A 20,675-nucleotide genomic window follows, 5' to 3' on the forward strand; every position below is an offset into this window, starting at 1 on the left:
AGTAAGAAAAAGCAGCAAGCAAGAGAAAAGAGGCTTTTCAGCCCTTTTTCCAGCAGCCAGAAGTGCAGGCCAAAGATCCCTCCCAAGTTCCCAGCACTACAGCCAGCCAACAAGCTCTCCTCCCTCTACCACTCTAGAGAAACTGAAACCAGGAATCACACGGCTTCCATTATGTATGGAAAAAGCCAAGATTGAACAACACAGGAGCACTCTGGTTGGCAGAAAGACCTGCCTAACATGGTTTGGGAGGAAGAGATTGGTGTTACCATGGCTGCTGAAGGCCCATCTCCTCAGTTGCCTTAGAGATTCTAACCCTCCCTCCCCTTTTCCTGGCTGGATGGGCCAGAGTGGGAGCTCTCTAGTTGTCAGAGACAGCTGCCAATCAAGCCCGGAGGCCTCAGATTGGGGGCAACCTAAAGACTGCCACCATTGCCTAGGTGATGGAGTGTTTGGCGCCAAGTGTCCGAACTGGCCACGGGGCGGTAAGAAAAATTCGTTTGGTTCGGAAAAACGCAGTCCCACGGAACGTGTGATTCTTTGAATATGAACGGGCCGTTCCGTCCTGAATTTTGTTCCGTGGTTCATTTTGTGCCCATCTCTACCCAATAGGCTTATAACTTCATCTCTCATCACCTCAATTTGACTGTTTTTCAAACTCCATTCCTGAAAATAGGCTCTGACCTGGGCATATGCCCCAGACTCTCCACAGTAAACACAGTTGCAAAGAATTCATTTAGCTTCTCTACTATCTCCTTTTAGTAATCCTTTTATTCCTTGGTCATCCACCCCAAAACCCAAGTGCCTTGCTGGCCAGTTTCCTGCTTGGGATATATTTAAAGAAATGTTTGCTTTTCTTGATGTTTTTAGCAATCTACTTGTCAAATTCTCTTTTCACTTGCCTAATAGTTAACTTGCACTTCTTTTGCCAGACGCCGTGGTCCCTTTTGTTTACTTCATTGAGGCAGATTTCAATTTTTTAAAAGTATCTTTCCTGCCTTTTATGACTCCCTTGACTTGTCATTAACCTGAGGAATACATTCCATTAATTAGTGTGGTTTTAAATGGCCCCAAAACATCCTCTGGGATTTCGATCTCTTGAGTCTCCCTTTCAGCTTCCTTATAACTAATCTCATGTTTGCAAAGTTCCCTCTTTTGAAATCAAAATGTACTGTTTTGGACTTTAAGGGTAACTTTCAATTGACATGAATACTGGCCTTAATAGCATTGTGGTCACTTTTTCCAAATTCATGCAACATCTACCTGTTGCCCAGGGCTCAAGTCCAACTCAAAACCAAGTCCAAGATGACTACCCCTCTGGTTGGCTCTGACCATCTATTCCAGCTGGACTCCAGCTCCCCCAAAATCTGAAAGAAGTCACTTACTGCACCTGAATATGGAAGTTCCCAATATACTTAGGGGTAACTGTATCACACTGATTTTACCCCATTCCAGCATGTTTCTGAGAAACACCAAGCTCTCCAGCTTCCCTGGACTTTGTAAGAAGTAGCTTACTGTCTGTGAAAATGGAGGTTCCCTTTAGTCACCATAGCTAGTAGCCATTGATGGATCTATACCTCCATTAATCTGTCTAACCTCCTCTAATCTGGAGAACCGGGTTTGAGTCCCCACTCCTCCACTTGAAGCCAGCTGGATGACCTTGGGTCAGTCACAGCTTCTAGCTCTCTCAGTCCCACCCACCTCATCCTGAAGGGTGGTATACAAATTGATTATTATTATTATTATTTAAAGCCATCCACGCTTGTAGTAATCACTACACCCACTGGCAGTGAATTCCATAATTTAATTACTTGCTGAGTAAAGAGGTATTTCCTTTTGTCCATCCAGTATATTGCCCATCAATTTCATTTTTATAAAGTACTAAGTTCTATAAACCTGTATCATACCTCCCCTTTAGTTGTTTTCCTAAACAGATAAGTCCCAGATTTTTTACTCTTACTTCATTGGACAGGTGTCTGGTCCTTTAATCATCTTAGTTGCCCACTTCTGCAGTATTTCCAGCTCTAAAATATTTTTTCTGATATGGTGGCATTCCAAATGACAGCACACCATAGGGGCATATAGGGTTATTAAAATACTGACCATCTGATTTTCAGTCACTTTCTTAATACTCCCTAGCATGGATGTTATCTTTTAAAACTGTTGCTACTCACTAAATAGACTATTTCATTGAGCTATCCACTGTAACTCCAGGATCTCTTTCCCTCTCAGTCCACACCAGCTCCATGGCCCCGTGGTGCAGAGTGGTAAGCTGCAGTACTGCAGCTCAAGCTCTGTTCACAACCTGAGTTCGAGCCTAGCAGAAGCTGAGTTCAGGTAACTGGCTCAAGGTTGACTCAGCCTTCCATCCTTCCGAGGTCAGTAAAATGAGTACCCAGTTTCCTGGGGGTAAAGTGTAGACGACTGGGGAAGGTAATGGCAAACCACCCCGTATCAAAAAGTCTACCAAGGAAATGTGGTGATGTGACGTCCCCCCATGGGTCAGTAATGACTCAGTGCTTCACCTTTACCTTTACCTACCCCCACCCCCACCAGCTCAGACCTCATCAGTATATATTTAAACTTAGTTTTTTCCCCGCATTAAGTCACTATACATGACATCAACCTCCTATGAACTTCATTTGGCTCACTGTTGCCCAATCACCTAATTTAGAGCAGTATTCCTGTTAATTCTTCACAATCCATCTTGGTTTTCACCATCCCAAATAATTTCATACCATCCACAAACCTGGACACTACACTGTTCACCCCAATTCCACATTATTTATGAATTAATTTTAGTCCTGCTCCCAATCCCAATTACTACTTGCACTCTGCTGCTTATTTCCCTCCATTGAGAAAACAGTGTTTCACTCACCTGTAATTGTTGTTTGTGTAGTTTATTCTGTGCAGACACACATTGGGACTGCGCTTGCACAGGCCTGCCTCGGAGAGAGATTTATAGTTTTAAAACTCCAAGAAGTGGGCGTCCCCACCCATGGCGCATGCGCGGCTTTTCACGCTCAAACACGCGTATTAGGGCGGGGCGCCCATCTTGTCCCTCAGTTCTCCTATGCCACCGGAAGCAGCCCAAAAAGCATACCTCCTCACAGCGGGGCAGGAGGGAGGGAATGTGTGTCTGCACAGAATGAACTAGACGAACAACAGTTACAGGTGAGTGAAACACTGTTTTTGTCATCGTTCTTCTGTGCAGCCCCACATTGGGAGTATAACAAGCTACTCTCCAATGGGGGCGAGTGTGAGGAGTTCCATCTCCCTCGGGACCAATTAGTGTTACAAATCACTTCATACCCTGAATCATCTCACCTTTGTATCACTTCCTCTCCTTATACAAATAAAGATTGAAGCACTACGTTTCCCACAGTGGCGTCCGACCTGGAGCCTGCATTCACAGCATAGTGTCTGACGAACGTGTCCGACGATGACCAGGTCGCCGCTTGACAGATATCTTACAACGGCGTTCCCCGCAGGAAAGCTGCCGAGGAGGACTTGTGAACGAGTCGAATGAGCCCTGACTGTGCCTGGGCATGGTGTGTTGGCTGAAGCGTAGCATCTTCTGATTGTCGCCACAATCCACCAAGAGATGGATTGATTAGATGCTGGAGATCCCATACGAGGACCAACATAACAAATAAATAGGGATTTGGACCTTCGAAACGGCCGTCCTATCCAAATAATACAATAAAGCCCTCTTTACATCTAAACTGTGTAAGGCTCTTTCTGCCTCTGAGGTAGGATTGGGGAAGAATACCGAAAGTGAGAGTTTCTGATTCAAATGGAAAGTAGGCACCACCTTAGGCGTAAACCCCAGGCTAGGGTGAAACACCATCTTTAGGGGAAAAAATTGTAGAAATGGAGAATCCACCCATAGTGATGCTAATTCACCTACCCTCTTTAGGGATGTAATCGCAACCAGGAAGGCTACTTTCCAGGATAGAAGGGCAAACGGGCAACGTGCCAGAGGTTCAAAAGGGGAAAGCATCAATTGAGCCAGTACTAGAGACAAACTTCATTGAGGTGTCGGGGCTCTCCTAGGGGGAAACGTACGAAACACTCCCTTAAGGAATTGCTTCGATGCATGATGTGAAAAAGGGTCCTGTCATCCACTCTCTCGTGGAATGCCAATATGGCAGCCAAATGAACCTTAACTGACGTAGCTGCCAGGCCTCTATGTAAAAGGGAAAGTAAATAATCAAATACCCTAGGTAAAGGGCAGGAGAAAGGCAAAAAACTCTGCCGTGTTGCCCATCCTGCAAAAGCATCCCACTTATAGGCATACGATCTTCTGGTGGAGGGTTCTCTAGCATTCAGCAAGATCTTTGTTACCTCAGCAGAACCCCCCCCCCCCCGTTACGGGGATAGCAGCCATGCTGTTAGACTGAGCAAGCTGACATTGTGGTGTCGAATTTGCCCCTGGTAGAGTAGATCCGGGGTGTTTGGGAAGGGGTAGCACCTGCCCTTCACCAGCTGCCATAGGAGGGGAAACCACTCCCTGCGAGGCCAAAAAGGTGCTATACGAATGCAACGGGTCTTGTAGTGCCTGACCCTGCAAAGAACCTGAGGCAACATGGGTATTGGAGGGAACACATAAAACAGTGTGTTGACCCAGGGGATCTGGAACGCATCCCCTAGTGAGCGGTTGTCCCACCCTGCCCTGGAACAGAATAATCTTGCTTTGGCATTTTGGGAAGTTGCAAAGAGGTCCACCTCTGGGTGGCCCCAAAGCTCGAAAATTGGGCGAAGGAAAACGTCGTTGATCGCCCATTCGTGATGTGGTCTGAAGAACCTGCTCAACTTGTCCGCCCTGGAGTTTGAGAGGCCGGCTATGTGGAGTGCCTGCGGGCAGGTATTGTTGTGAATAGCCCAGAGCCACAGGTGTCTCGCTTCTCTGCAGAGGGTAAGGGAAGCTGTTCCGCCTTGTTTGTTGAGATAATAGAGAGCAGTGGTATTGTCTGTCTGCACCTGCACTACCTTGTCTCGTACGAGGTCTGCAAAGGAAGCAAGTGAATAACGTATGGCTCTCATTTCTAGAACATTAATATGCATGTGTGATTCAGACGGGGACCAAATGTCCTGCACCGAACAAGACCCCACATGTCCCCCCCATCCCTGAGGGAGGCATCTGTGGTCAAAACAACATTGGGAGTAGAAGTCCCAAAAGGAACCCCAAGGAGTAAATTGGAAGGGTCCCCCCACCACTTCAAGGATCTAACGATTGAACGTGGGATAGACAAATTTCGTAGTTCAGAATCCGTAACCGGGTTAAAGGCCCTAATGAACCAGTTCTGCAATGGTCTCATAAAGAGGCGTGCAAAAGGAACAACTCCTGTCGAAGAAGCCATAAGGCCCAACAACCTCTGAATGAGCTTTGCCAACTGGAACCGTTTGGACTCCACTCATCTCACTAGGGATTGAATTACCCGTAGCCTTTCCACAGGGAGGAAAGCTCTTCCTACGGTCGCATCCAGGGAGGCCCCTATAAACTGAATGGATTGTAGGGGTTCAAGGTTAGACTTTTTCCAGTTAACTAACAGACCCAACTTGGAAATAGTAGTGACCGTGAGGTGTACATGTTGCAACAGTTTCCCTAGAATGGTCCACCAGGAGCCAATCATCTAGGTATGGATAGATCGTGCAACCCCTCGATCTTAGGATGGCTACCACCACCGCCATGCACTTACTGAACACCCTGGGGGCTGATGATAACCCAAAAGGTAACACTGTATATTGAAACATCTCGTTCCCATAACAGAACCGTAGGTACTTCCTATGGGTATGATGGATCGATATGTGGAAATAAGCGTCCTTAAGGTCCAGGACCGCAAACCAGGATTTTTTCTCTAGATAATGAATGACGCTAGAGAGAGTTAGCATGCGAAACTTTTCAACTTTAAAAAACAAATTCAGTTGTCACAAGTCAAGGATCGGTCTAACTCCACCGTCCTTCTTCTCTACCAAAAAATATTGAGAGTAGAACCTAAACCTAGAGTCACCAATAGGGACCCTCTGTATTGCACCCTTCTGTAGGAGTTCTGCTATAGCGAGTTGCAGTTCTTGTGAGGGCAACGACGAACTCCCAGAAACAGACAACTGAGGTATATGCTCAAAACGTAAACGGTAGCCATTTCGAACGATGGCCAGAACCCAGGAATCAGAGGTAATTCTTTCCCATTCTTGAAGGAAGGGAGACAACCTGTCCAAGAACAGGGACGGCTGTTCCAAGGCTAGGTCGGTCAGTCAAAACCCAGGTTTTTGCGGCTGGGAAAACTTTGGCGATTGTGGTTGGTTCTGCTTGGTTCTATGGCGGGTAGAACGCCGAGAAGAGCCCCTTTGATAAGAAGGATATGACTTATACTGTTGGCAATGATGATAAGGTTGGTAATTGTACCTTGTGTTGCGTTGGTATTGTTGCCGGCCCCGGTATCTGTATTGTTGCTGGTATTGGGGTTGCTGCTGAGTAGAGATAACCCCTAACGAGCGGGTCGTCTGCCGGTTATTCTTCATTTGGTTCAAGGAATCGTCAGTTTTTTCAGAAAACAACGAAGTGCCCTCGAACAGGAAGTCTTCGATTTTACTTCTCTTGTATGGGGTCAATGCCGTCGACCTCAGCCAGGAGTGATGGAGGAGCACCACCGCCGAGGCCATGGTACGCACCGAACAATCAGCCTCGTGCTTGGCTGCGGTCATTTGCTGCTTGGCCAGTCTCGAGGCTTCTCCCTGAAGGATCCGAAATACCAACTTCTTGTCCTCCGGAAGGCCTGCGATGTATGAGGAGAGTCTATTCCAAAGGAACAGGTTGTATGATCCCATAATAGCCTGATAGTTTGAGATGCGGAAGTTTAGGGCCACTGATGAGTATATTTTTCGTCCCAGTTGGTCGAGTTTGCACCCCTCCTTATCATTGGGCGAAGGGTGCGAACCGTACTTGCTCTTTGGTTGTGTTTCCTCCGTTACAAGAGAGGAAGGTTTGGGATGGGTAAAAAGGAAGGCACAGTCTGATTGCTTCAGCTTGTAATAACCTTCCACCCTGTGCGAGGTCACCAGAATCGAGGCCAGTTTCTCCCACACTCCATGAGCAATGTCCAACAAAACTTTGACCGCTGGGAAGGCTACTGTTGAAGAGTCTGAATGGAGTGCCTGAAGCACCTTGCTCTTAGGTTTGGACGAAGAGCTGGAGAAGTCTAATTCAAGAGCTCTGGCCATCCTCAACATTTGTTCCGTGAACAGTCTGTAATCCTCCGAAGGCGAGGATGAAGGGGGCTCGCCCACGGTTTCCTCCGGGGGTGGATCCGAAGCAATGTCGGACACCTTCCCATAGTGAGAAACCGATTCAATGTCCTCCTCTGAGCTCTAAGTGGGTTCCATAATGGCGGTCAACTGGTTCCTGGATGTGTTCGGTTCCACAGACCAATGACTCTGATGTGAGACCGATCTAGGAGGAGGTTGTAAAGCAGATGTGGATTGGAGCCAGGATAAGAAATCCTGCCAGTTTGGCGGTTGTCCCTGGCACGTAGGCTGATATGCCCAGAAGGGTCCCGGAACCGGAGGTGCTGGAGGGGCCGGTGTCTGGGCTGGCCAAGCATAAGGATACTGCACTGGCTGAAACTGTGCATTTGTGGTGGAGCCAGTATGCCTGGGGCTGATGATGTCTGGGTCGCAGGTCTGAGATCCCCATAGTTCGGACTCGGATCCCTAGTGGAAAAGGTCGGTTCCGGCTCCTCTAAACATGTCTCCCCCTTGGTGTCCTGGTGGAAGACAGGAGTAGGAGGGGGGGAAGGTGTCAATGGTTGCTGCAATACCTCTTCCTCGATTATAAGGGAAGGGGTGGAGGCCATTGACCGATGTTTCCTCTTATGAGGAGACGAATGGGAGGACTTCTTAAGGTGCTTAGTCTTTGCCTTAGCCTTTTTTGGTACCGGTTCCACAGAGGTGCAGCTCTCAGCGGTCGGTTCCGGGGGGCGCTTGGCACCCGCTTTATCCTTCGGTTTCGACTCGGAACCGACAGACTCTGGAACGGTAGACGCCGGTTCCGGCTGCATCGCGGTCCGCTCGGCTGAAGAGTCTCCCTGGCCCATCTTGTCAGGCAAGGCTATCACTTTGGGCAATGGGTTCGAATCAACATTGGACGTTTGTACTGATGGTTTATTGGACCCTGAAAGGACCATCTCCCACAGAGCTACCTTAAGCCTGGCCGCCCTATCACTACGCACTTTTGGTGTGAACCGTTGGCAGTGGCGGCAAGCGGGGACGTTATGGGACTCACCCAGACAGAGGAGACACAGGGAATGTTCATCCGTTTGGGGCATCTTTGTGTCGCACATAGAGCACTTCTTAAACAATGCCTTGTGTGACATCTTGAAAAAGAAGAATAGGCTGAAGAACTATATACAACTAACTATCTACAACTATAACAACTGACTATCTAAGAAAAAACAAGTGTGCAATCAAGGAGCGGTAAAGCCAGCGCTCTCTCCCACCGGCGGCGAAAAGAGAACTGAGGGACAAGATGGGCGCCCCGCCCTAATACGTGTGTTTGAGCGCGAAAAGCCGCACATGCGCCATGGGCGGGGACACCCACTTCTCGGAGTTTTAAAGCTATAAATCTCTCTCCGAGGCAGGCCTGCGCAAGCGCAGTCCCAATGTGGGGCTGCACAGAAGAACGACGACCTGTCCATTTATTCCTAATCCATGATTCCTGTTGTTTAATCAATTATTAACCTGTACAAGGACTGTCCTGTTATCCCATGACTACTAAGTACTTGGGAGTCTTTGATAAGGTACCTTATTGAAAGTGTTTTGGAAATCTCCCCTCTACTTCCTGCAACCTCTTGAGTTCTCTTGCTCTATACAAAGGGAAAGAAAATGATGCTCAGATTCACAAGAATCCCATGAACCAAATGCACCAGGGCATGGGAAACTGCTTTGAAGGAACCGAATAAGATCTATTCCTCTGTTCCTTATGGAGCCCCTTGTAACAGTTGAAAGATCTGCCCTTGTACTGTTCATAGAATTCAGACAAGGTTTTACTGATTTCTACATAACAGTAGTATAATTTAAGTAACATTCATCTCTATGAAAAATATCCCATACCTACTTCCTCATCAATGCTACCACTCACAGTAATGCTTTGCTATGCCTTCTGTTTATTTCGTGCAAGTTACGGTATGGAAAGCAGAGGATTAGTAATTAACAGCCTTATGTCCACTTGCTGTTATCTTCATTGTCCCCAAACAGCCGAACTTGGGTTGAGACTGACACTCTGCAAATACAAAGACCAGAAAGTGAGCAAAGTGAACCAGCAGCACAATGATCCCTGCTTAACATATACAATAAAAGTAAGATTTCCAGAATGAATTAATCTCTGAAAAATTACCACACACTATCTACTTAGAAGCCTCTCTGAACCTCTGAAAACTGGGGTTCACATTACTACTTTTGCAGTGGTAATTTCCTCTTGAAGTCATCGGTGTACATATTCACATATTTCAGAAGAGTATTCAGATACTTGTGGAAAATTTGATAGTTTTTGAACTGCAGAACGAATTGTCAAGGAAGTTGAGCAGAGGAAGCAAAAGATAATGCACATAGAGGTAATGTACACACTTCTTTTCTTCTGCACATTGTTTTAAGAAATTACCTTGTTAGAACTATACAGAACAGAGTCTTGTAGAGAAGCCACTGTATTCCTGATAACATTCAAAGAGTAGGAGTGCTAGAAATATGGTTAGGAGCTAAAGATCCACATAGTACTATATTCTATATGGATGTCATCTTTAAGTGACAAAAAGACCCTCACAAAAGATAGCACATAGATAAGATCAGACTAAAGACTTGGTATAAATTGTATAATTGCATTGAACTTCTCTCCTCTTACTCAAAACATCACTAAACAAGGTGTTTTCCTGCTTATGATGACTGTAAAGTATTCAGCTGAGCTGAATATTCAGACATTTGTTGAGTTGTTTCTAGCATCTTAAAGTTAAATATACAAAAAGCACAGAGGGAAATGGCAAGTGTGCTATTGTATTGTTTCAGGTATGTATTATACTGTTGTATTTATTTTTTTTAAAAAAATGTAGTATGTCTTGATTTTCAGTTTGGTGAGAGCCAGTTTGGTGTAGTGGTTAAATGTGCGGGACTCTAATCTGGAGAGCTGGGTTTGATTCTCCACTCCTCCACTTGAAGCCAGCTGGGTGACCACAGAACTAGCCACAGTTCTCTGGAGCTCTCTCAGCCCCACCCACCTCACAGGATGATTACTGTTGCGGAGATAATAATGACATACTTTGTAAACCGCTCTGAGTGGGCATTAAGTTGTCCTGAAGGGCAGTATATAAATCAAATGTTATTATTCAATTAGAAAAACAGACTATAAATGAAGTAAATAAACAAAGAGCATACTGGGTATAACTGGGTATCGCTGGTTTAAATGTAATGTGATGTAATTTGAGACCTGTTTCTTTACTTTCTGGGTGCTACCCTTCCATATCTATTTCATGATCATGATTTCATGATCATGTGGAGTCATTTGAACCCAAAAATATTCTTTTGTATAACGATGGTCAAATCTGGGGTAAAAATACCAAGTTCTTGTATTCTATATATAGAAAGTTACATGTATCTGAATGTTTATCCTGAGAAGGATATAATTATATTTCAAATTGAAACTAATACTTGCTTTCAATTTGCACCAGTAAAGTGTTTTCTTTCTTTATTTTCTCCCTTAATGTTGGTATGAATCACCGGTATACATATACCCTCTTCTAAACCTCTTTCTTTGGAAAAAATGTTCCTAAGAAACTGCAATGCAGAAATGAAAGATTTACTTCTGATATATAATAATTTTAAGGCAGAAACATATTTGTACCCTGAAGTACATATATTTCTAAAACACGAGACAATTAATGTTAAAAGATGCTGTATTCTTGCTGTTTTATTCTATAAAGCATAAAAAACTAAGAAGCATAATATTCATAATTTATTTATGACCGGAAAATGTAATACAGTTAAGTTATAACACTGCTATATTACCTACTGTTTATTCTGCAGCGAGTCAAAGTACAGTAAAGGAAGATTTCACAAAAATTAAAAGAAGTGGTATCAGAAGCTTTCCTATTGTCACTCTGTTCAAATTTGTTAGGCAAGTGCACTTATATTCAAACCTACTGATTTTCACAGATGTTAACAGAACCAAATGGATTTTTTAAAAAAAATTCTCAACAGAATTGTGAAACATAGCTGCTCTAATTTTACTGAAGAAAAGAAACAGCTCTTTCTTTTCTATGACATTGTTTTAACCTTTTGAAGCAAAAGCTTCAAGAAGTTGTAATTAGGAAATTGCATTTACATATATGGTATCTAAAATACAGAGTACTGGGTAAAGATAATCATTTTATTAAGATATGATCACAATATAATACATACAAAACTACACTTGTCACTTATTTTGTCCTATTTTGTCTGATTTAACAATAACAAAATCAAAACATGCTAGTTAACATTAATAATTATGCTTACGAAACCTGGCCTTAAAATACATTTTAAATTACAGTATTGTGCTTAAAGTAAAAGAACTAACAGAACACTGTGCTATCTCTGATTTCTGCACAATGATCCAACATAAAGTTTATTCTTGGATTTATGAAAAAGCACTGGAGATCTATATATATGACTTGACAAAGGCCTCTTATTTTTCTTCATTGAAACATACTTCTCTTCCTTAGAAGGAGGCACGATTGGTTTCCAAGGGATGGGGTTGTAAAAGGCTGGCTCTGGATATGCGTTTCCATCTGGATATCCTGAAATGTTTAGAAAGCATACACAGTTAAGGATTGGAAGTTACCTGTACTAAATTTCTTTTAACTGAAATAGGTTACCTATAAGCATTTATTTGATAAGCTTCTCTTAGACGGTCTAAGTGAAATAATTGAAGCTTTAAAGAACTTTCATCATCATGAAATTTACATGATATACCATATAAATGTCATCAAGATGTCAGATTCTTCCAGCATAGGTCTATAATCTTCATAGCTGCTTTTATGTGTTAAATCAACTAGGATTTACTGGCACTTACCCAAGGCACACACGTGCATACATACTTTAGCAAATGAGGGACAACCTGTGGTCTATGTATTACCTACATCTGACTTCCTTTACCCGAAGGATAAACAACTGAGGGCTCTGTTTCATATTGCATGTGACATAAATGATAAAGCAAAATATAATGTATGCACTGAGAGAAAAAAAATTCTGAACTCATTTCACACAAGGCCAGTTCTCATACATGCAGCAACTTTCATATTTTTTCTACCAGCAGCCTAAATAGGACTTCCTCACTCCATGAATAAATGGATGCTGTGATTTGTATTATTTATAGTCCACCTTTCTCACTGAGACTTAAGGCAGATTATATAGTGTAAGTCTATATATGACCAATTGCTGAGATATTGTCAGTTCCTGGCAGGTAGATCCCTCAGCCCCTCTCCAGTGAACACACATTGGTTGCAGTAGAAAAGCTTTATTTAGGATTTGATAGTTCAGGTCTGCACTCTATCACGGAGCATGGTAGAAGTGATAAGACAAGGCAAGCAATTCTATATTATACTTGATTTTCCCGCGCTCAAATAACTGTTAAGGTTTTGGCGCACAGTATACACGGGTACTGTGAGAACCTTTTTAAAGTTATGGCTAAACATTCAGTATACAATCATACATTCCCAGAAAGAGCTGGGAAGTAGCAAGAGCTGGCATCTGGACGCTCCAAGATCAGTGCTAGCTTAGAGGAGCATATTTCTATAAGATAACAGGAGAGGTTCACTCAGTCTCAAAAGTAGCACTTGTACTAAGGAGAAAATACATCACGTTAATAATGAGCATTGTGGTTACAACATACAATCATGACATGACTGAACACAGACATGACATTCTGCCCCCCCAAAGATCTTTTTCTCCTCTAACAGGGGACCAGGTTTGTCAGGATACAATTCATGGAATTTCTTGATGAGTCTAGGAGCCTTCATGTCAGAGTTTTTAATCCATTCCTGGTAACTAAGGTCACAATATTTCCACCTTACCAGGTAATACAGTTGATTGTGCTTGAGCTTAGAGTCTAGAATAATTTCTATTTCATGATGAACTTGGCCATCCACCAGGATGGGGTGAGGGGCTCCCCATTCAGGGTGCCACTTGTCAGGAGGGGGAGCCTTTTTTAGAAGACTGAAGTGAAAGACTGGATGGGTTTGACGTAAATTCTTTGGTAATTCCACCTCTACTGTCACTTCATTGATAAGTCTATTCACAGGAAAGGGCCCTAAAAATTTCCACCCCAGTTTTTTACTAGGCTGCTCCACCCTGAGGTTTTTTGTGGAAATGTTCACAAAGTCTCCTGGTTGAAACTTCCAGGGGGTGGAGTGTTTTCTGTCAGCAATTTTTTTATAATCCTCTTTGGCTTTGGTTAGTTTTTTGAATAAGTTCCCATTGGGATGTTAGAGCAGTCCAACATTATCCGAGATCTCCTGGTTGTTGAGATTGTGGGGTTTAAGCAAAAGGCATCGCTGTTCCTTCATAGCCTTGTGCTATTTTGAAGGGGGATTCACCTGTGGAACTGTGTATTGAGTTATTATATGCATATTCAGCAAAAGCCAAAAAATTACTTCAATTATCTTGCTGATAATTAATGTAACATATTAAGAATTGTTCCAACAACTGGTTGATTTTTTCTGTTTGTCCATCAGTCTCTGGATGATGGACAGAGCTAAGTCCTTGTTCAATTCCTGTTAATTGAAGTAGCTCCCACCAGAAGTTGGCAACAAATTGTACTCCGTGGTCAGATATGACCTTATTAGGAAATGAGTGCAGCTGGACGACGTGCTGCATAAACAAAGCTGCAAGCTTCTTTGCTGTGGGGATGGTGGTGTAGGGTATGAAATGAGCTTGTTTGGAAAATAAATCCACCACCAATCAGATTACAAAATTCTTCTTTGAGGGGGGTAGGTTGGTGATAAAGTCCATCAACATTACTGACCAGGGTCTAGCAGGGGTTTCTAGTGGTTGCAATAATCCTGGGGGCTTTCCTTTCCTGGATTTCCCCATGATGCAGATTTGACAAGAAGATACATACTGGGAAATATCTTTCCTCATATTTGGCCACCAGAATTGCCTTTGTGCCAGGTGCAATGTTTACAAATATCCAAAATGCCCAGCCAAAGGGGGATTGTAACATTGTTTCAGTACTTCTCTTAGGCTGGCTGGGATGTATAGTTTGTTGTTTTTGTACCAGTTGCCATCTTCCCCTTCTTTCAGATTGGTTTTTGGTACATTCCCCCCCCCCTTCTCTACTTCCGTCTTAACTTCTTCTCCCCACTCAGAGAGGTCAGGCGTTTGAGGGGTATTTCTTTGTGCTTGGCTGTGGGTAGTTACTGCCCCTCCCAACTGAGTGGGTGAAAACATGGTGTCGATCACATCCTCCCCTTTGCTTTCATGTTGGGGCATGCATGAAAGCACGTCTACTAAGAAATCTGTTTTTCTGGGGAGCTGTTTCAACGTAAAGTTGAACTTGGAGAACTCTGCCCACCGCAGTTGCTTAGTACCCAGTCTGCAGGGTTTGCACAAAGCTTCTAAATTTTTATGATCAGTCCACACTTCAAACGGCACTTTCGCTCCTTCTAGCCAGTGCCTCTATGTAGACAGCACTAATTTAATAGCTCCCGCCTCTTTTATTCCAGACCGCCCAATGGCGTTCAGTTTCAGAGAACTTTTTGGATACAAACGCACAAGGGTGGAGTTTTCCTGCGTCATCTGCTTGTAACAAGACTTCTTCCATGTCTGGATCACTAGCGACCACTTGCATAATGAACTTGCGGTTCTCACTGGGGTACTGTAAAGCTGGTTCGGAAGTGAACGCTTTAGCTGGTCGAATATGTCCTGACATTCTTGTGACCAATTCAACGTTGCACTTGGTTTTGTCCCCTGTAGCCCTTTTCCTTTGGTTTTGAGCAAGTCATTAAGTGGCAGGGACATTTGGGCAAAGTTTTGAATAAAGAGGTGGTAGAAGTTTGCAAATCCCAGTAAGGATTGCAACTGTCTCCTGGTTTTGAGGGGTTCCCACCACAGTACTGCTTGAATTTTTTGCACGTCCATTTTCAACCCCTGCCCTGACACTCTGTAGCCTAAGAAGTCCAATTCCTCTTTATGGAATTCACACTTGGACAGCTTTACAGGCAAATGATTGTCTTTTAGGGCTTGTAACACTTTCCTGACCAGTTCGACATGTGATTTTTTTTATCGGGAGAATAGATCAACATGTCATCTAAGTAAACAACCACACCTTTGCACAGGTGTTCATGCAGTACTTCATTCATTACATTCATAAAAACACCAGGAGCCCCTTGAAGTCCGAACGGCATGACCCAGTACTCAAATTGCCCCAAAGGGTGTTGAAAGCAGTTTTCTATTCATCCACCTCCCGAATTCTTACCCAGAAGTAAGCATCTTTCAAGTATATTTTAGAGAAGATTTTCCCTTGGGCGACCATGCTTAGCAAATCTTTGATGAGGGGGAGGAGGTGTGCGTTTGACATGGAAACAGCATTTATTCCTCTGTAGTCCGTACAGAGTCTCAGTCCCCCTTCCTTTTTCTTGCGGATCAAGACTGGAGCAGCATGGGGGGAGCTGGCTGGGTGGATGAATCCTCGTGCCAGGTTTTTGTCAATGAACTCTCTGAGCTCTTTTCGCTCTTCTCTGTTCATTGAGTATAGTTTTCCTTTTGGAAGTTTTTCCTCTGGGATGAGTTCGATAGTGCAATCTGTTGCACGGTGGGAAGGGAGCTCATTGGCCTCTTTCTCCTCGAACACTTGTTTCAGATCCCGGTACTCTGTGGGGATTTATTCCATCTGTTCCTGTGTTAGCAACGCTGGTTATAACGGGGGGGGGGGGAGTGTTTCAGCCCCATTCTGGAGCCCATCCGTGTGCTCGACAGTCCCCTTTTTTGAACATTAACAATCCCATCTTCCAGTTGATTTGGGGATCATGATACCACAGCCATCTGATCCCTAGTACCAAAAGGTAGGTAGTGGCTGGGCCTACTATGAAAGTCCTGGATTCCCAGTGATTTCCCATGCCCATGGGAGTGGTTTCCGTTTGATAGTTAGCGGGCTCCCCTTTCATTTGGGACCCGTCTATTTGTTCAAACATAATAGGTTGCTCTAGTTGTTGTGTTTAGTCCCAGGCCTGTCACCAGAGCAGGAGCTATTAAATTTCGGCCGCAAACCAAGTCTATGAACGCTTGTTCCCCTTTGTAGGTTTACTAAAGTCACTAGCATAAATAGTAGGGCCCCTTCATGTCTCACCTTTGGTGTTAGTGGGGTCGGGATCTGCCGATGGGGCCTCTTTACGGCAGGCCATGGGCGTTTCCCAGTTGTAAGGTGGTTTGCCCTTCTTCCTCCTCGGAGGGTGCCTCGGTGCCCTCCTCTGCAACTTCCAGGCCCAGTTCTGGTTCGGCTTGCTTCTGGGTAGCCTTCTTTGGCGCCGGCTTAGTGGACGGCGTCGTCTTTCGCGGAAGTTGGGGCTTTCCAGGGGGGTGTCTCCTGCTTCAGTATTCCACGTCGAAATTTCCAAACCCCCCACATTGTACACATTGCCCTCTCTGCCAGTGCAGACTCCTTTCTCCAACTGGTGTTTTGGGAATTAGGCAGTGGTTTGTCTCTAACTCCCATGGTCAGGCATGCCAATTTAAGTCCTAATTGTTGTCATGATCTTAAGAGTTTCACTATCTGGTCCCGGTTTTTGACTTCACAGGCCAGTTGACTCTACCCCAGTAGTGTGTCGAGGTCATCTTGCACTAAGGCTTGTGCAACCAATTCGGCGCTTAGTCCATCCCGGAAAAACTCTTATCTTCATTTCTTTGGTCCATCCATGTACTTTGGAAGCGTACCGTCTGAATTCGGCCACATATTTGCTCACTGGCCTATGTCCTTGTCAGATCGTCTTGATTTTGGTTCTGGGCCCTCTCTTCCTCAACGGGGTCTTCAAATTGTGCTCTCAATGCTTGCACAAAGGCATAAAGAGTCTCTAATTTGGGCGCCTCGACTTCATAAAGGGTCACACACTAATCAGCCACGACCCAGTCAATCGTGAGCCCAAGTGACTTAAACAGCTGTATTCATTGGGGAATAGGCTCACACTGAGCAGTGTCAGCCTCATAGGGCCCCAAGGGCCAGCCACCGAGCAACCATGATGGGGCATCTGAGTGAGGGCAAAGCAGGTGGGGCATGGAGGTGTGGCCTCACCTGACCAGGGTGGTGGGTCTCACTTGAGGGTTGGTAATTGGGAAGTGGGGTGGGGCTGGCACTAACAAGGGTGGGGCTATAAGGAGGGCTCCATACCCAGGCTGGGGAGGAGAGGGTAAGGAGGTCCGTCCCTGATGGGGAGCAGCCTCCCCGGTGGAGTGAGGCAGAAAGGGGACAGCTACCCTATGAAGAGCCCACCCTTTCTGAGGCCCATAGGGGGAGGCCTCAGGCCACTGCTCATGGGGACTTGGCCTACCAGGTGGCCCATGGCAGCCGAAGGAGTACAGACCCACCGAGGGCAACCCCGCCAGGCCTCAACCCACCATCAGCCACCGGGGGCGCTGGGGAGCATGATAGGTAGACAATTTCCTTAAACCACATCACACTTCTAGTTTTTTTTCTGCATGGCCTGATTATATCTAACCATTATCTAAGGCCAATGAGCCTCCAAAACATTCAAGGCCTGTTGCTTACATTAATGGCGGATTTCCCTGCAAAATCATGCCTTCCCCCTTTCAAACATATATTTGTGCAGAAGTATACCAACATAAAGAGAGTGACTCAGTCTTAGGATTTGATCTGCTCTTCATGAATACTTATTCTGTCAGATATTTAAACACTTTAAATAAATTCCAATAATTACGACAGATTATAAAAGCTGTAGCTATCATTGCTTAATTATAAAGGAACAAAGTGATAGGTCTTTCAAATTACCTTAAAAATTGACCAAGCAAACCTTGAGCTGCCTGATATAAACTGCTGCTAAGAGATAAAATGTATACCAACACATTGTCTAGAAATGCCATAGTTTGAAATTGAATAGTTAGTGTAAAATTAAAATGTCTTTAAAACCAAGTATTTGTTTGACTTCCGAGGAGACCTGAGATTCTCAGCTACAGGCTAGCAGTTGAAAAAGAACTGGGAAGGAAAAGAGTATTCCTCAGAGTCTTCAAGAAAGGAATAGTCCTCTTCCTTGTCCCTAATTGATGTAGAAGTACTTTCCAATCTGAAGGGACGTTAGAAGGCAATGCTTCCCATATCAATGCACTTGAAAAATTAGATTCTTCCAGCTTTAAAAGAGCTGCTGTTTTAATATTTAGTATTTTATAATCCTTGTTTTGATATGAATTAAAAACTATTATTTATTAATGCTGTCAGATAATGTGCAACATCTGCATTTAAATTAAACACAGAATTCCAAAGAAATTATCCAAACTTAAAAAATCAGCAGTATAATTACAGCATTATGATGTCTACTGCCCAAAATCGCAGTGCTGAAAGCCAGTTTATTTTCATCATTGCATAATCATCACTCTTCCTCAGAGAAGGGGAAGCATTCCTTATGTTAAACTATGACAGCAGGAATGTGCTGCCCTTGTTGTAGCAATCCTCTTTGTCTGGAAAAAGAATCCAACAAATATTTCATCTGGGTGGTCAAAACAAAGTCTGGAATATGTTCCATTGTGTGAACAAAGTGGAAAGAATATTTTTAATAAATCACTTAGACAAGTGATGGCAGCTGTCAGCAAGTAAGAACATCTCAACACAAAGCATTAAAGAAATATGTATCACCATTTATAATCAGACCAAGTCAAAAGAGCAACTGGTTTTCTGTCTGGTGTGCTGTTTAGTGTCCACATGCTAGAAAGAACAACAGTCTCCTCCAACAAAACATTTTAAGTTAACATTTATACAACTGCAGTACATTTCAGAAGGAAAAGCTAAGAAGGAAATGCAGTGAAGATGACAATAAATTTATTATACACCTTTCAAGAAAAGAAATGAAGGCCAAACATCAACAAATCTTTTTTTAATTACACCAAAGCATTTCTGCCAGAAAAGAGACATGGGGGAGGAGAAAACTAAACCTGCATGTACTGAAACCCCACTGATTTCAACATGACTTAAGCATGCATAATTTTATTGCTAAAACCATAGATGACTTTTACATTTCAAAGTTCAGCTTAAATTAACATAAAGACCAATTTAATTTAATGACTGAAAAATTAATAGCCCTGGGCATGCTGGCCAGAACAGGGCATATCTGTCTTGACAGGAGTTAAAATCCAGCAGATTCAAATCCAGCAAAGATTCACATAAGAGGACATCTTTCTCTGTAAGATCTGGTAAAAAAACCCCATAATAATGTGGCCCACAGGTTCCAGTTTTCTTCCTGCTTTATCCATTGGTGTGGAAAGCACTCCATGCTGCTGTTTTGCCTGTATCTCCTCTGCGATCACAGAGGTTGGAGAGGGTTGGTTAGCTAGGAATGGACAGCTATCCTCTGTCAGCTTGTATATCCCTTCTACCTTCCTGGAGGTGGCTGATATGGAGAGAGGCTTCTCACAGAAGGGTGTAATGAGATCCACAAATCCCTCTATCATTTGGAAGGCAACTGTGCTGGATAGATGCTGTAGGAATTTATCTTTAGGATTTGCTTTTGAAGAAGAAACATCAATCTCTAAGGATTTGGCCATTCTCAACATCTGATCCACATAGAGCTTGAAGTTCTCCATCAGGGAAATGGTCTCTTTTTCACCCACAGTATCACCAGGAGATGGATCCAATGGTGTATGCTGATGCTGTACTCAGATCTGGCAATGCCCGGCTCTGAGTTCAACATCAGAACCAACGTGGATGGTGGTGAGCGTAATCAGCTCAGCTTGTCCTGTGCATTTGATCTTCTTGGAGATAAAGTCAGAGGCACGTTAGCTGGGAATGGGTGGTAGACATAATCCCAATTAGGAAAGTATAGTGAAAGCATATAATAAGAATATCATGCCTGTCCAGCTATTTGCTATGCTTCCTACTGGGTCAAATCCCATTGACTCTGTTGGATAGAATCCCTTCTGTGTCTCGGATCTGGTCCATCCTCTGATGGAGACAGGGAAGGTGAGTGGGAGCTGGCCGATCACATTTGGGGGATCTCAATTACCTCAGGTCTATTATTGACAGGTTCTGGTTCCTCCATGGGTCAAATGAACCTGTTTTTCCACGCCTGGTCTTGGGGTTAAGACTTCTTGGCAGAGGTTTGAATCTGCTCCTGTGAGTGGAGACCTGAGGTGGAATCTTCACAAGACACAGGTGATGGTCCAATCTGGAGCTGACAAGTGTTCAAGTCAAAACCAGCACAGTCACCAATTGTTCTGAATGATCTCTTGACTGAGACCAACCATGACTCCAATCTGGGGTCATTATCTGACAACTCCAACTGAGGAATTCGTGTCAGCTACACAGTCGGATCCAGTCACAACTCTGATGGATCCAATGGGGTCTGTTTCAGGTAGTCTGAGCACTCTGCCTAAGCAGATGACTTAGCAGCCAGCTGGTGATGTTGGTAAAGGCTCTCCCCCAGAGCATGGCCTTAAAGTAG

The 20,675-nt window shown here is 44.0% G+C and overlaps 1 protein-coding gene across 4 annotated transcripts in view; it reads right to left on the minus strand.

Moving 5' to 3' along the window:
- Positions 1-9,194: 9,194 nt before the first annotated feature.
- Positions 9,195-20,675, minus strand: part of CCDC34 (coiled-coil domain containing 34) — a 42,142-nt gene continuing 30,661 nt past the window's right edge. For 2 of the 4 annotated variants that reach the window (XM_054973003.1, XM_054973002.1), the window contains exon 6: positions 11,010-11,816. In XM_054973003.1, the coding sequence (XP_054828978.1) occupies positions 11,608-11,816 (209 nt within the window). In that variant the 3' untranslated portion in view covers positions 11,010-11,607. Of the gene's footprint in view, positions 9,278-10,735; positions 10,819-11,009; positions 11,817-20,675 lie in introns of those variants that run through there. The other 2 variants (XM_054973004.1, XM_054973005.1) reach the window with 2 other exon arrangements.

Source organism: Eublepharis macularius, chromosome 2, assembly GCF_028583425.1.
Source record: "Eublepharis macularius isolate TG4126 chromosome 2, MPM_Emac_v1.0, whole genome shotgun sequence".
Lineage (NCBI taxonomy): Eukaryota > Metazoa > Chordata > Lepidosauria > Squamata > Eublepharidae > Eublepharis > Eublepharis macularius.